Source organism: Dermacentor albipictus, chromosome 5 (assembly GCF_038994185.2).
Source record: "Dermacentor albipictus isolate Rhodes 1998 colony chromosome 5, USDA_Dalb.pri_finalv2, whole genome shotgun sequence".
NCBI classification, from domain to species: Eukaryota; Metazoa; Arthropoda; class Arachnida; order Ixodida; family Ixodidae; genus Dermacentor; species Dermacentor albipictus.
In genome coordinates, this window is record NC_091825.1 from 11874588 (window position 1) to 11891532 (window position 16945).

General features: G+C 48.3%; 2 protein-coding genes across 2 annotated transcripts in view; both read left to right on the top strand.

Annotated features, from left to right (window-relative positions):
* The window catches only part of LOC135918042 (uncharacterized), a 567488-nt gene that overhangs the window by 380037 nt on the left and 170506 nt on the right, over nucleotides 1-16945 (top strand). The window lies entirely within an intron of this gene.
* On the top strand, nucleotides 11350-15698 carry LOC135918047 (uncharacterized). The gene is made up of 7 exons (XM_065451712.1): nucleotides 11350-11791; nucleotides 12555-12718; nucleotides 14358-14444; nucleotides 14529-14606; nucleotides 14693-14770; nucleotides 14888-15031; nucleotides 15154-15698. The coding sequence occupies exons 1-7, from the start codon at nucleotides 11490-11492 to the stop codon at nucleotides 15381-15383; spliced, it is 1083 nt and encodes a 360-aa protein (XP_065307784.1). The 5' UTR covers nucleotides 11350-11489; the 3' UTR covers nucleotides 15384-15698.

Sequence of the window (16945 nt, forward strand, 5' to 3'; positions counted from 1 at the left end):
ATCGTTGTAATCATTGAATTGATTAACTCAAAGAGGCAGAAGTTACTCGTACGAAAATCTGCATGCGCAATTGAATCATAAGCAAAGTTTCGCAAATTAAATTTTAATTTGGCATTTTACGGCAATTTACAAATATTAGCCTGCTAGATTGCTAGGCATACCTACTTTCAGCAAACTCTGAGAACGGCACCTGTTTTGAGATATGCGCCATCAAACTTACAATAATGTACCTGTTAATTCACTCATTTTCATTAAACGTCGTTTTATTTATTCAAACAAAAAATTTACCGGGACATCAATCAATGTATTTCATCGCCAACTTCGAGATTTAATATCCCGAGTCTCATGTAAATCCTGAGAACTCATTCAAGCCTTTCGACGTCACCGGCGATAATTCTTAAATTGCATTATGTGCCATAAAGCGAATAATCAAAACGTTAACCAGTGAATTTTGTTACGTAATACATATTTCAATGTCTTGTTCAAGTAACGTCCACCTCTTCGAGTAATTCCTGTCCAAAGATTGGGGTTGGGCTATCTGCCATCGCTGTTTTTAAAAATACTTCATACAGTTAAAAAAACACCCTACATTATCTTTAACGGCGCGAAAAGTAGGCGCCAACCAGAGCAGAACCTATCGCAGAAAGCTGGGCTAGTGCGATTTCTGATAAATGACAATAAAAGAGCGCGACTACCTGCGTCGAAACTTGCATGGCACATATCTTTGACGAGTGGCTTGATGCATGCGCCATGATTCTAGTTCTTTTGAAGCGAAGCTCTCTTTCCATTTTCTTCCGAATTTCCCACTGCTGCTGCTTCTGTTGTGGATGCTGTGCCTGCTGCTGTCCGGCACACCGCGTCGGGGGTGGTTCAGAGCGTGTTTATGCATGGAAGAAACCTAGCAGAGAAAAATAGAGACGCGAGGAACTCGTTTGGACAACACCGCGTCGAATGTGCACAGTGCTCTCTGGAGCTCCCGGGTCGTCGCCATAGCTGTAATTATCAGTGACCCCCTGCAAGCGCTAACCATTCTGCCGACGTACAAGTTGAGGTGGAACATAGGTAGAATGGAAGAGAGGATGGGGGAGCGGGGGCAGGAAATGGGTAAAACTGATGCAGTCGCGAAATGATTGAAGACAGTTAGATAGCGTACGCAACTATAGCGTAATCTATACGCTATAGTATAGCGTACACTAATTAGCGCATGTTTGTTACAGCTTGAGTTGCTCGGCGAAATCATCGGATATCAGAGGCCATATGCCGTCCTTGCGGCTATCTCAAGACTGCCGCGATAGGTGGCCCTGACATCTCCAATGTTTCTTTCGTTATGCTTGGATTCGATTGAAACGAGAAGCGATCTAGAAAACTCCGCAAGGTTATTCATAATACTCTGTCGTGGAAGCAGCCTGAGACTCAACGAAACCTGTTTACACATTTATTTACTACGAAGTACAAAAGCAACGCCAAATTCAATTCGAAGCAGGCAGCCGGGACCGCAGCGATGTTTCACACAAGCTACGCAAACCACGCAAGGATGCAAACGCTACATCCGAGAAATAGCGTGCATACGCTATACGCTATGGTTTCTTGAGTGTTCTGCGCATGCGCACTAAAGAACGGCTATAATATAGCGGATGCAATGGTATAACGTACGCTAAGCTAAAACTGAATAATAACAGCTTTTCCTCTCTCCGCTCGCAGTTCCTATACAAATACAGAGGGGTGATAGGGAAAAGGTGACGTCAGAAGACAAGGAAACGGTCGATATAATTAAGTTCAAGGTACCGTACGGTGTTTTTCTTTATTTTTGAAAAATTAAACCATGAAAATATGTCAAGCGGACAACTTACGCATGGCGTGCAGAAGCAGAGCCGCATGAATTAAAATGCAGCGCAGTGTCTAGGTGACAAAACGGTAACGGCCACACGTCAAATCAACCCTTCTGTGCCCGCCGCGATAGCTTAGCGGATATGGTATTGCTCGAGGTGGCGGATTTGACCAAGGCAGCCACATTTTGACGGGGGCCAAATGAAAAAAGCGCTCGTGAACTTTGATTTAGGGACATGGTAAAGACCACCACGGTGCCAAAATTATTCCGGAGTGTGCCACCACGGCCTCCCTCACAATTCAATTGTGGTTTTGGCACGTACAGCCCCATAATCAAAGTTTAATGCTTCTGTCACGATACGATGTGCCATGTGAGGGAATGACAATGTTCAACGCTCTGTGAGGTATGAAATATGGCGCAGAACAACGCCTCAAGCAAGCACCTCTGCCTTTGTGTTTTCTGTAGCACGCAAACAGCAGTGGTGCACGCAATGTCACGTTTAACATCAACCCACCACTCTTGTGTTCGACAAAACGTTGAAGAAATTAAACAGTCACCGTCAACATCACCGCTAATTATCGTCAATCTAAGCAAGCACCACAGAAAGCTTCGCTTACATCGATTCCCACAGTGCGTGGCATTTGCATCACTTTTTTATTGTGTGTCATTGAGGAACATTTTCCTGGATTAACCATTTATTACATGCTGTCCATTACAGTGGCCAGATTGTGCTTATTTTTGGAGCAAGGTTAGTGCTTCCGAGAAGCCCTCCCGCATATTGACACGAGTACTTGTCTTTCGCAGGCGACACGTTTTGCCGCCTAAAAAATGTTATCGCACAGCGTGGGACTCGCCTACATGTATCCGAAGTTTCTGGAAAGTTATCGATGCTTCTATCCGCTGTCTGTTGTCGCCGAACCTTCTGTTATCTGATTTCATCGCTTGACGCGAATGGTGTAGAACCTTGTAGAAGGCATGCGGGTCCCAGCAATTAGTCTGGAACATTCGATGACTCTTGTATAAAAGCCGATGCGCTTGGCCGGCTGATCAGATTTTCGACGATCGCCGAGCGTGTTCGCCGCTATCGTTGTGCTATAAGTGTAGCCTGTTTTGTGGGCACAGGTTCGCCCAATAAAAGTTAGTTTTGTCGTTCACAGTATTGCTATTGTGTTATTCAACGTCACCACCACGTGACATCTGGTGGAGGTGCTTTTGGTTCATGTACCGGACGCCCTCGACAAGCCGTGATCCAAGCCCGGAATGCAAACACAACACCAACGTAGTCCCGGACCATCGACCAAGCCGCCGTCTTCAACAACTGCCCCCGGAGCACAGACGTTTGCCTGAGATGACCAGGAAGATCGCCACCAAGTCCACCCCAATGGCAGCCCCAGCATCCCCCTAAGTGCTGCAGCAGCCCAGGGAGCCTCCGACGTTCCGTGGTTCAACGTTCGAGGACCCGGAAAGCTGGCTTGAGACACACGAGAGGGTCACTGCTTTTAACAACTGGAATAGCGACGACAAACTGCGACATGTCTTCTTCACATTGGAAGACGCTGCCAGGACGTGGTTCCAGAACCGAGAAGCTACCTTAACGACCTGGGAGATGTTCCGAAGCGGCTTCCTGCAGACATTCGCAAGCGTCGTACGCCGAGAACGAGCCCAAGCGCTATTAGAAACCCGGGTCCAACTACCAAATGAGACCACCGCGATTTTTACAGAAGAAATGAGCCGCCTATTCCGCCACGCCGACCCAGAAATGTCCGAGGAGAAGAAAGTACGTCTACTGATGCGTGGTGTAAAGGAGGAACTTTTCGCTGGAATGGTAAGAAGCCCACCGAAGACCGTCGACGAGTTTCTTCGTGAGGCGACGAGCATCGAGAAGACACTGGAATTGCGGAATCGGCAATGCGACCGACGCATCAAGCCGACAAGCTACGCCGGAATTCAATCACTGGCCACGGACGATCTGTGCGAGACCATCAGGGCCATTGTGCGCGAAGAACTGCGCAAGGTCTTGCCATCGTCGCAGCCTCAAGTGGCCTCTATCGCCGACATCGTGAAAGAAGAGGTGCACCGATCGCTTGGAGTTCCTGAGGTGCAACCACAAGTACCGCAGCCCCAGCCAGAAGCGATTACTTACGCAGCTGTCGCACGCCGTCAAGGTCCCCCTCCGCGACCGCGCCAGGGCCCTGCAACGCCGCAATTCCGTCGTCCACCGCCGCCGCCGCCAGCACGCCCACCCATCGCCCAGCGCAGCTACGCGAGGAAGACGGACATTTGTCAAGCCCCCGACCACCGCCCACTCTGCTACCACTGCGGCGAAGCCGGCCATGTGTACCGCCGATGCCCATACCGCGACCTGGGATTGCGAGGGTTCGCCGTCGACGCACTGCGTCCTCGGGAAGGTGAACGCCCTCGCGACATCGCCGACTACATCCCCGCTACTCAGTGGAGCCCTCGGCGACCGTCCCGTTCACCGTCACCAGGCCGCTATCTGTCGCCGCAGCGCCGACCATACACTGGCCCAGCCCGGGGCCGCACCTCCATCGGCAGCAACCGATGGAGGTGCGGTTGCTGTTCGTCGAACTGACGAAGATCCTCCGCCGCCGACGAAGACGACGAAGAGACCATCTCGACGACATAATAACGACATGCCGCCGTCCCGACAAAGTCAGGTAGCCAAGACTACACCGACTAAAGACGATTTGACGAAGCGACGTTCCGGCTTCAGTTCAACCCGACGCAACCTAATTGCAATGCCAGACAATGAACCACTGAACTCGACGTGTTTCTCGATGGCCACGCAGTTACCGCCTTAGTGGATACAGGGGCTGATTACTCCGTAATGAGTGGACATATCGCCGCTTATTTGAAGAAAGTTAAAACTGCATGGGAAGGCCCTCAAATTCGAACCGCTGCAGGACACCTCATTACGTCAACTGGAATCTGCACGGCAAGAGTTACAGTTCATGACCGGACTTATCCTGCCACCTTCGTTATCCTCCAACAGTGTTCACGAGACGTAATTCTCGGCATGGACTTCCTGAACCAACACGGCGCAATCATCGACCTGAAGTCTAAATCAATAACGCTGTCGGAAGATCAAGCGATACCGCCGGAGAGCCCTCGTAGAGGCCACGCCTTGAGTGTGCTCGAAGATCAAGTGAGCATCCCGCCTCGCTCCAGCATTGTCATATCGGTCGGCACCGAAACACCCCCTGACGTAGAAGGCGTCATCGAAGGCTACAGACGTCTACTGCTGGACCGTGAAATTTGCGTCGCAAGAGGGATCGCTCGACTGCACGGAGGAAACACGAAGGTGCTGCTGACAAACATCAGCCAGGAGTTCAAGCACATCAAAGGCACGACGATCGCATACATCGAGGAAATTCAGGAAACCAGCGATGCGTTTGTCCTCTCGGATTCTGTCGCATCTACCCCGACGACCGTAGTTCCCGAGCCAGACTTTGACATAAATCCAAGTGTCCCCGTGATTAAGCGGCAACAGCTCAGAAGTCTCCTTCGACGATACAAAGACTGCTTTTCGACGTCATCGAGGATTCGACAAACACCAGTCGCAAAGCATCGCATAATAACCGAAGAGTGCGTTCGACCACTCCCCCAGAGCCCTTACCGAGTTTGGACGCGAGAACGCGAAGCTATAAGACACCAAGTCGACGAAATGCTGCGCGACGATATCATCCAGCCGTCGAAAAGCCCGTGGGCGTCTCCAGTTGTTTTAGTGAAGAAAAAGGACGGAATCCTACGTTTCTGCGTCGAATATCGTCGATTGAACCAAATCACGAAGAAAGACGTATACCCCCTCCCACGGATAGACGACGCATTGGATCGCCTCTGCAATGCTAAATACTTCTCGTCGATGGACCTCAAGTCTGGCTACTGACAAATAGAAGTCGAGGAAAGGGATCGCGAAAAGACCGCCTTCATCACGCCAGACGGCCTCTACGAGTTCAACGTTATGCCATTCGGACTGTGCTCGGCGCCTGCAACGTTCCAGCGCGTCATGGACACGCTATTAGCAGGATTGAAGTGACAGACCTGTCTCGTTTCCTTGGATGACGTCGTCGTCTTCACCGGAAATTTCGACGATCACCTCAAGCGGCTTCCGACAGTACTAGAAGCCATCAAGTCGTCAGAGCTTACTCTGAAGCCGGAAAAATGGCGCTTCACTTACGATGAGCTTCTGTTCCTAGGCCACGTAATCAGCAAATCTGGTGTCCGTCCAGACCCGCAAAAGACAGCTGCAATCGCACAGTTCCCGCAATCCATCAACAAGAAGGCAGTGCGTAGATTCCTTGGCATGTGTGCCTACTACAGGCGCTTTGTCAAGGACTTTTCACGCATCGCCGAGCCGTTGACACGTCTAACTAAATGTGATGTTGAGTTCAAGTGGGAAACGCCGCAGGCCGATGCATTTGAAGAACTCAAACGACGCATGCAGTCGCCGCCGGTACTTGCGCACTTCGACGAGTACGCCGATACAGAAATCCATACTGACGCCAGTAGCCTAGGCCTCGGTGCCGTTCTAGTCCAGAGGAGAAACGGAGTCGAACAGGTGATAGCTTACGCTAGCCGGTCGCTGTCAAAAGCGGAAGGCAACTATACTACGACCGAACATGAATGCCTCGCCATCGTTTGGGCTACAGCTAAATTTCGCCCTTATCTTTATGGCAGGCCATTCAAAGTCGTCAGTGACCATCACGCGCTGTGTTGGCTAGCGAATATAAAGGATCCTAGCGAATATAAAGGATCACGCGCCCCCATTGACCCGACGCCGCAAGACGACGAGAATGACGACGCCTTCCTTTTAATGATAAGCGCGGAAGACTTCACTGACCAGCAACAGGCAGACCCGGAGCTAAAAGGCCTCGTCGAATATTTGGAAGGGCACACCGACGTGGTCCCCAGGGCATTTAAGCGCGGATTATCTTCCTTCACGCTTCAAAACAATCTACTCGTGAAGAAGAACTTCTCACCAGTCCGCGCCAACTACCTTCTTGTTGTCCCGTCAGGACTTCGTCCAGAAGTATTGCACGCCCTACAAGACGATCCGACCGCTGGACACCTCGGATATTCCCGGACACTATCGAGGATACAAGAAAAGTATTATTGGCCGCACCTGACCGCCGACGTCGCCCGTTATCTCAAAACATGCCGAGACTGTCAGCGACGCAAGACACCGCCGACAAGGCCAGCCGGATTACTACAGCCAATCGAGCCTCCTTGCCGACCATTCCAGCAGATCGGGATGGACTTGCTGGGACCCTTTCCGACGTCAACAACCGGAAATAAGTGGATCGTCGTGGCGACGGACTATCTCACCCGCTTCGCTGAAACTAAAGCAATGCCGAAAGGTAGCGCAGCCGAAGTGGCGAAATTCTTTGTCGAAAACATCCTGCTGCGACATGGAGCCCCAGAAGTCCTCATCACCGACAGAGGAACGGCCTTTACAGCGGAGCTCATTCAAACCATTCTGAACTACAGTCACACAAGGCACAGGAGGACAATGGCCTACCACCCGCAGATGAATGGTCTTAGGGAGCGGCTGAATAAGACCCTTGCCGACATGCTAGCGATGTACGTCGACGTCGAGCACAAGACCTGGGATGCCATCCTGCCGTACGTAACATTCGCTTACAACACGGCGGTGCAAGAAACAACACAGATCACGCCGTTCAAGCTGGTTTACGGCAGGAACCCGACGACGACGCTTGACGCCATGCTGCAGCACGTCACTGACGAGGAGAACCTTGACGTGGCTACCTATCTCCAGCGCGCCGAAGAAGCCCGACAGCTCGCCCGCCTGCGGATCAAGAACCAGCAGAAGACCGACAGCCAACATTACAACCTCCGACGACGCTTCGTCGAGTACCAGCCCGGCGGCCGTGTTTGGGTATGGACCTCGATACGCCGACGAGGACTCGGTGAGAAACTACTGCGACGCTATTTCGGACCCTGCAAGGTCATCCGACGTACTGGCGCACTGCACTATGAGGTCGTGCCAGACGGCATTTCGCATTCACAGCGGTGCCGCGCACGATCTGAAGTGGTCCACGTGGTGCGCCTTAAACCCTTTCATGGACGCTGACGAACTTCCTTATTTTGTTGTTTTCTTTGCTACGAGTGCTTATTTTTTACTTTGGTTTGTTTGCAGCATCGGGTCGATGCTTCTTTAAGAGGGGGGTATTGACACGTGTACTTGTCTTTCGAGGGCGACACGTTTTGCCGCCTAACAAATATCGCACAGCGTGGGACTCGCCTGCATGTATCCGAAGTTTCTGGAAAGTTATCGATGTTTCTATCCGCTGTCTGTTGTCGCCGAACCTTCTGTTATCTGATTTCATCGCTTGACGCGAATGGTGTAGAACCTTGTAGAAGGCATGCGGGTCCCAACAATTTTTCTGGAACATTCGATGACTGTTGTATCAAAGCCGATGAGCTTGACCGGCTGATCAGATTTTCGACGATCGCCGAGCGTGTTCGCCGCTATTGTTGTGCTGTAAGTGTAGCCTGTTTTGTGGGCACAGCTTCGCCCAGTAAAAGTTAGTTTTGTCGTTCACAGTATTGCTACTGTTATTCAACGTCACCACCACGTGACAATATTGTCACCTTCAGTGGACCACACAAGTTTTTTTATAGTCGCCGTAGAAGGCACCACCACCCACTGTTTTCCCTATTGGGCGTCAAAGATGGTGCCTGTGGTTTCAGCGTGTAAGTCGCGCGTGTCCACATAATTATACATTCAACTCTCGTTATATTAGGTCACATCTAGTTGTATACAATGAAAAGAAGCCTTTGCAGGCAGGAGCAGTAATTATTGCGGCTGTATGAAGCTACATTATTTCTTCAGGGCACATTTTTTTATATTGTGCATGGCAGCATTTTCTGCGCAGTGTAGTCCTCGCTCCTTCCAGTTTTACTTGGATTGTTCTTGATATTTTCCTCATATTTTCATGTAATAACACTTTTCAATACATTGTCCAGCCAGCAACCAGGAAGACAAAACTGAAGGTTTTACCGCTAACTCATGCCGCAGGAATGTTAAGGCAACCTGTCAGAGCAAGTATGGTTGCCTCTGCGTGCGTTATGAACGTCAGCCATTTTGGTCGTCAGAGACAATGTGCAGCATAGATATGCAAACTGTCGCTTGCCAATTGCGAAGCGAGGCATAGGTGCTCGAAATGCAAGGTATCATGGGTGTAGAAGTGTGTATTTGGGGGTTGGGGGGCACATTGGGTCAAAGCCTCCTTGCAAGCACATTGTCAGTGCACTTCGGTTCACGACCACATAATAACCAGTCAAAAATTCCAGCAAGACCATGTCTGTTGGCTATGCGGAAATCTGGCATATCGGCTTGTCGGCCTGTTGGCTCATCCGCCTATGGCATATCGGCCTGTTGGCCTATCGGCTAGTTTGCGTGTCGGCCTGTTGGCGTATCGGCTGTGGGCTTATCGGCCTGTTGGCTTATCGGCCTGTTGGCTTATCGGCCTGTTGGCTTATCGGGCTGTTGGAGCTCATGGCCTAAGCCTATTAGGCCTGCACATACACAGCCATGTGTTGTTTGGCATAAAATAAGTTTTCTTTCTGAATTTCTGAAATTATTTTTATTTACCGAAAGTACCACAGTCGGCAAAAAAGCTTGCGGCATAAACACTCACTTCCTTCACGCTTTGCCCGGTTTCTGTGCTAGGTGTTTTAAAACATTCATCCTTTTTTTCTGGTCTTCGTCGTCCACATCGCTGCCCATATATCACTGCCCAAGAGAGCTGCAAGTAAAGAGCAAGAAGAAAATTCAAAAACATTTTTATAAATGCAGCTGGAATGTATATGTATACAGCGAAGCGTTCCATAAATATGCATAAAGCTCGAGTGCTATAACACGTGTTTGTACTATTTTAGTCAATGTGAGTGCAAAGTGAATTTAGGTGGCATGCTGGCAAAGAATGCAATGCACCTGTGAATACAACCAGCGTTATAGGGATTGAAAGAGGCAAGCTGGCTTTCTGCACTATTTGTTTGAGGACACCCAGCCACTCCTAAGAGGCACAGATGTGACCGCCCACATGGATGCGCCGTCCCACAGACAAGTACGAGCCATTCAGCGAGAACGCACAAGCAGCAGCCACCTTCGGTAAGAGAGGTGCACGCAGGTTCACTAAGAAATCTTCACTTCAAAGAATTATGTTGATCTCGTACACATCTGTGGGAATCGATGCAACTGCTCATTTGTGTTAAATAGCAACACACTCTTCGTTATTTTCTTTTTATGAGGTTACAATCTGTCGTCAAGCAGTTTTAAATTGTGCTGACTCTACCCTTAATGTCTACACTGGAGCGCGAAAAGTGGCAGACAATGACTCTTGCGTACTAACCCATGGTTACTGAAGTGTTTGAGAGAAGTCTATCTCTGTTCGTGTTGCCAGAGAATGCAGATTTTGTGCATACATTTATTGGTACCGATGCCATGACATAGACAAAATACCGATTGGCCAAGTAGCTTGCAAGTACATTTGCATGCAGCACCATATTGACAAGCCTTTTTGGCTACTTCTGGAAAATTACTTCCTGGCAAATTATTTCAGATTCGTGATTATTGGGAAGATTAGGCACCAGCCATTATGAACCCCCGACCCTACGCTCTACAGCAGAAACTATAGTAGCTGCGCCATGCACTGTGGTTTTACTTCAGTGATAAACAGCACAGCTAAACTAAACATACAGAAAGTTCCGTTCATTGACAAAGCACAGCCATCATAGCTAACCTTACACATGCAAAGGGCTTCGTGGTCCAATATTTAAGCATACTGAATTCCTATGGTTTATGAACATCGCAAGGTTAAAAAATTTGAATAACTGTCCACTGGTCGGCCACCTCAGTTGAAACAGTAGTTCGCTGAATTGAAAGATTTCACTACATGTCACAGTATAAGATCTAAACGCACTACATTGCAAACCTTTTAGTGAGAACGCCTTCTCGTGGGTTAAAGCGGGCCTCGGCAACATCTGCCCCTTTCTACGGCACTTATTTGACAGCGTTCCTGTCATGTTGCGGCGCCTCAGTTGATCTGGCATCCAATAGACAGTGGTTGCTGTGGTGTTCTTCCAGGCAGGCAGGAACCAGGTGGTTGCAGGGAAAGTACGCAAAGGGAATTGCTTTATTCCATTGACAAGGTGACTGGCAAGGGCCAGCACAGCTGGGCCGCCGTATGTGATAAGCTGGGAAGAAGCGCGCCCAAGGCGGATTTAAAGTGGTGGCGAAGGCTGGGCCGAAAAGTGGTTTAGCGCGACTGGAGCACAACCAGTGGATGGGGGGCAAAACACTCATATAAAGAAATGATAAAGCTACAAAATTGGAATGTAATCTGCCAATAGAAAAGAAAAAATATATTAGCGCCTTGTTTTATGAAAGAGGTAAGTCATTTTATTAAAACCTGGCAAATTTTGTATTTTTGCAACACTCTTCACCTGCCCCCTAATCATGAGTGTGCGATGCATTACAGCGCGTCTTTGCAGGCCTTGTTTCGATACCCGGCTAACCCGGCCACAGTGGCGGGAGCTTACGAAGCGATTTCTTATCGCCAGCTGTCTGCGATGGCGCGCCTGGTAAAGCGTATAAATTTAGCTCGCCGGTCTCAAAATGCTCCTTTTGCGAAGTTTTCGTCGTCCTTGCACGTCGCTTCTTTGTCACCGTTCGGTAAGATTTGCAGCCCGCTGCACCGCTGCGGCAGTTTTCTCGGTTTTGTCGTTTCCTTCGGCGTGCGGCCAGTGCGAAGTCTTTTTCCGTCTTTGCACGCTTCGCGCTCTTCTTTTGAAGCGCTTAGCGTTTCATTTCAAGATGAGCTTGCGGCATGTGAAGAAACGATGCTCCGTGGTACACTGCGACAGCGTGGATAGTACCATTGGTGTCACGCTACACCGATTCACGCTGGACTTTCACAGGTGAGCTCTTGACAGTGTCGTCTGCTCTAGGTATGCGCGATAGCTTCTATATGCTTTCGCCGGGCTGTTCGCTCGTGTTTCATAGCTGTAACCCGTTCGTGCGTACTTGGCTTCATGTTTTCGGGGATATTTATGTACTTCACTACAGGGCACACACTTTCAGTGCTGAGGTGTGCGAAAGAGGCCCACATTTTTCTAATTTATAGTGAGTTTCATGCAGCTGACTATCACTAACGTGAACTTCACATCCGGCTCTCAGGAGCAACCACGTGCACGCTACTGACCGGCAGGCCCATTTAGAACAAAGTTTGCTACCTGACAGCTCTGAGTACGACACTGTTTAGTTTTGCAAAACCATGAAGCCAATTTGAGGATCCCCTCGCAACTGGGAGTATCGAAACTCAGCCTCGTGTATGTGCGCGGCTTTGAGGAGGCTTTAACTAGATTCGCTCAGCAGGAGTTATTGCCTGCCTTGGTATTGCTGTCCTACATATACATGACTGTCAGGGTAATTTTAAACGCACTTCACTCTCGTCACTCGTTGAGCTTAGAAAAGCAGCTAGCCGCGTGGCATGAGGATGAGCGTTACCGCACTCTGGGGCGCAGAGAGCTTGGCGCGAGCATTTACTACCATAGTTCAGATGTAATGCAAGTATAATTTACTGCAGTTAGCAGTGACAGGAATAATGACGCATTGGCGTTTCGAGTATGCGTATTCCTTTTGGCGCAGTTGTATCTAACGTGCATGTTGTGTCACGTCCAGGTGCCGAGCGTGGGCGCAGTTCTGCCGCAACGTCAGCCTGGAGAAGAAGGCGCCGTCGCAGCTACGAGAACTCAGGATTTGCTCGAGGCACTTCGAACCATCTGTGTATCTGCCGTCAGGAAGGCTGCGACACGATGCTTTGCCTACTCGAGCAAGCATTGCCGGTAATTTTTGTTATCAAACTTTTAAGGCATTCGCCGCTCTTGAAATATCAGGTTTTGCGAAAAAATGAAATTTTTCCTTTTTGTCGTAACCGTAAACAGTCTAGCGTCTTTTCCAAAACGAATTATGTGTCTGTCTTGTGGCTTTAAAAGTTACAGTAAATTTTTACCTGCACCCTGCTAAGCGAAAACGAAAATGGAAGTATCGCTTTCACGTGAGCACATATAATTATATACATGTCGTGTGTGTGTGTGTATATATATATATATATATATATATATATATATATATATATATATATATATATATATATATATATAATATTCGTTTTGCGTATCTTGCATGCAAGTTTAGCGATTCAACAGTTGTCAGTATTTGAATCAACTAGACGCTCACACAAGGGGGTGCTCCAGCCCTTTTATTTGTGTACTTTCTGTATGCCGTGCGAGATTGTACAAGGCGTATTTTTCCGCCGTTGGGATCGAAACTTCTTTTCTCCCGGTATGCACTGTACACTGTATGTGAGGTTCGTGACAAATGTCCAACATAGCATAAAATTAGGTTTGTGCTTGTGGTAAGCTAATGGCACAAGCTTAGTAGGCGAAGGGTGCTCAAACGAATTTCTAGGCACGGGTGCGGAAAAAGTACACTGACGGTGTGAATACTCTTGCCTGATATTTCCGGTAAAAAAAAGGATAATGGAAGTGGGATATTTGGTAGTCTGGTATGGCAAAGGGCTCCAAAGGATCTTAACGTGAGTCTGTCAGTCTCCCGGTTCAGGCTGTTTGATGCCGCTAGCCACTTCAGCAACGGAAACCAGGCGACTCTACATGTTTTGCAGCAAGTGGGAGTGGAATCTTTCATATTCACCGTGAAACCTTGTCTCATGAATGGTCCCTGTCGTGTCCAGAGGGCATTCTCGTCCTTCCTTTGATAGCTCAAAAGAAGTGAGGGGGAAAAAAGGGTGAGCCTTCCTAAATGTTTGATGAATTTTAGTACTCCAGAACTTTGCTTTCTTGTATGCAGAGCTTCTTTTTTCACCTTCAGTCTTATCAGGATGCAATCTTATGCCGACTTGGGCAAGGTACGCTTGGTGAAAAGCTTCTCGAGATATTGTGTGCTCATGTGTTATGTATCAAAGCACGCAGTGAACGATTATAGAAATGCACTAATAATTGTTTGTGTTGTTGCCTTTTACCTCAATATTCATGCTAGCGAAAGCCAATGTTTGTACAGGTTTTTATTTTTTGCGATAATTGCTTACGAATTCATTCTTGTTGCATCTCATTGCGTAGCGCATGGGCTGACCTGCATAAATCTGTAAACTATATGGGGCACATTACTTGATTTGCGAGCTATCGTTGTTTGTGTGATAGGCAAATTTCGCACTCTTCAAAGAAAAACATAGCATATGAAAATTGCAAATGATTTACTGGTGCTCCACAGCTGCTGATGACATCAAACTAATGTGCCTAACGATTAAGGGTGGTAAACAGAATTTTATTTCATTGGATAAGCATTTTTCTTTCTAGAGTGATGACAATGTGAACCGCATGTTGTGGAAGCTATAGTTCTTTGGAAATTATTTACTATAAAGGTACTGAATTCTCTTTTCTCTCCGCAATAATGTTGCCATTTCAGACACCTCAAGCGAATGCAGCAGCGACATGGACTGTTCACAATCTCTGAGCGAAACTTCGGCATCAGTGCGCCGGGCTGGAGAACCAGGTGAGCAGGGTTGTATGCATAACTGACATAAGTCTTTTGAAAATGGTGACGACTGAAATCTCATTGGACTGCTTCCTATGATAGCTGCTGTCTCCGGTGAACCTGTTTCCAAGGGGTACGTCCAGAGTCGGCCGTCCCAGTCGCTGCTACTCTTCCAAGAAGGTGATTGTTATTTCGTATCTGCTCGAACAGCCTGAGGAGGTATGGCTCAGAAATATGCTACACTTCCTTGTCTGTGCGCTGTGCAGATGCAGATGGTGCCAGCCCTACTGGTTCTACGCTGAACCAAGCTTGTTCCCACGCCAGTGGCTTCATAATGGTTCAGTGTAAGTGTTAATTCCGCCTGTGGTGCTTAGTTATTATTTGTGCATTGTTGGGTTGCTGGCTTCCCTGTCAGAACTGTGCTGTCACTATATTTTGTTCTTTATATTCTGTGGGCGCAGCTGACCACACATATGCAGGACCAAGCACTGAAGCAAGCGCTTCATCTCTGGAACCTGGCACGGCAGGGGTGGCCGCAACACTGTCAGCGAGTGCTGATCTGTCACCAGGAGCTCCGTTCAGCAGTTCGCCTCTTTCTTATGAAGGTTAGCAATTTTACAACGCTTTCGCAATATTGCGCGCTTTTTGATGCTACAGGACTACATGCAGCTATGACTAAACCCGACGTAGCAACTTATTGCTCTTCCGTCGACTCTGTACGTTGCAGGATCTTTCACCAGCCCCATCAATGAAAGGCGGCCACTGCAGAAACTTCGAGCCAAGCTCGGGCAGCTGCGTAACCGCAACAAGAGGCTGCAAGGACTGCTGCTTCAGCGTCGTCGCATGAAGACCACTGCCGAATTGGTAGATAGTCTGCGTGAGCATTTAACACCAGCTGTTGCTGCTTTTGTTGAAGCTCAGTTAAAGATGCACAATGTCAGCAGGTTTGGCCGTTGATGGTGCAGCCAAAACAAAACCTTTGCTTTAGGTTTATCCTTTCACAGCCCAAAAGGTTACAGATATTGCAAGAAACTCCTGAAACTTCCATCTGTTAGGTCACTGCAGCTGTGGCTTGCACGCGTACCATTGAGGGTCGGATTTTATCCTGGAGTTTTTGATTTGATCGAGGAACGGGCAGCGTCTTTTCTACGGCAAGACAGGGCTTGCACCATAATTTTTGATGAAATGCATGTTTCAAAGGAGCTGTCGTACAATCCAGTGTCGGACAGATTTGAAGGCCTTGAAGAGTACAGTGCAGCACAAGGTCCGAATCTTGCAAACAAGGCGCTTGTGTTCATGGCCAAAGGAATATGTACGCCGTGGAAGCAGCCTCTTGGCTACTTCTTTGCAGATAAGGCAGCGCTTGCAACTGTTCTGCATGACCTTCTCTTCAAATGACACAAAATGTTGGTTGGAGCTGGATTGCAGCCTGTGGCTGTGGTTTATGATCAGGGGAACCAAAATGTTTCTCCGTTTTCGAAACTTGTGACCCCTGAAAAGCCGTACTTAAGTGTGAATGGTGAACCGCTTTTCTTTATTTTTGATCCACCGCATTTGCTCAAGTGCTTGCGCAATATGCTCTTCAAGTATTACTTTAGGGTGGGCAGTGACACAATCAAAAGCTCGTACATACGACAGGCTTATGAGAAGGATCGAGAAATGCTAATTCGGTCCATCCCAAAGATGAGTGCCCGGCACTTCAATTTAACTTTTGCTTCGAAGATTTCTCTGAAACTCGCAGCACAGGTATTCAGCAATCATTGCGCTGCTGCATTGTGCACATTGGTAACATTCCAACAGTTGCCATCAGAGGCTATCCACACAGCCAGATTTGTTGAGAGGATCGATAGACTCTTTGACAGTCTAAATACTTCACAGAAGCGGGGAAAGTCTCCGTATGCATCTGCAATTTGTGCAGGATCTGTGCATGAAGAGTTTTTGGAAGAGTGTATTGCAGTTTTCGAAAACATCGAAGTTCTAGGCTGTGCGCGGCAGCCTCTTTGCATCCGTGGCTTCTGCCAAACTATGAGGGCTGTGCTGCTGTTATAGAACCACCTGGCCTCTCGCTATGGTTTGACATACCTCCTTACCAGGCACCTGAACCAGGAAGCACTTGAAAACACCTTTGCTATTGTTAGGTCGAAATCTGGATCGAACAGCAACTCGTCTTGCCGGCAGTTTCAAGCAGCATTTAGGCATCTTTTAGTTAGCAACCTTTTCAAACTGTCGGAAAGCAGCAACTGTGCTGAAGACATGTCTAGCCTTCGAGCCACTCTCCCAGTGTGTTTATCTACGTCTGCTCCTTCTCTCTGTACAACTGCCACATCTTTGCCAGTTGCAGTAGAAGTTTTGCCATATGATTATCAGTCTCCAATACTAGAGAACAACATTGTCTATTTTGCTGGCTGGCTTGCCTACAAGTTTATGAATGATCACAGGTGTGTTACAGGGCCACATACGTGCGAGGTGAGGCTAGAAAATGCCGCCTTTGCCGATCAGAGCCAAGTTCTCTTGTACTT

Bases quoted from the DNA above. Each gene is read 5' to 3' on its own strand.
- LOC135918047 (XM_065451712.1), top strand. From the start codon at position 11,490: ATGCTCCTTTTGCGAAGTTTTCGTCGTCCTTGCACGTCGCTTCTTTGT. The intron at 11,792-12,554 runs GTGAGCTCTTGA...TGTCACGTCCAG, and splicing joins TTCACGCTGGACTTTCACAG to GTGCCGAGCGTGGGCGCAGT. The intron at 15,032-15,153 runs GTTAGCAATTTT...TGTACGTTGCAG, and splicing joins TTCGCCTCTTTCTTATGAAG to GATCTTTCACCAGCCCCATC.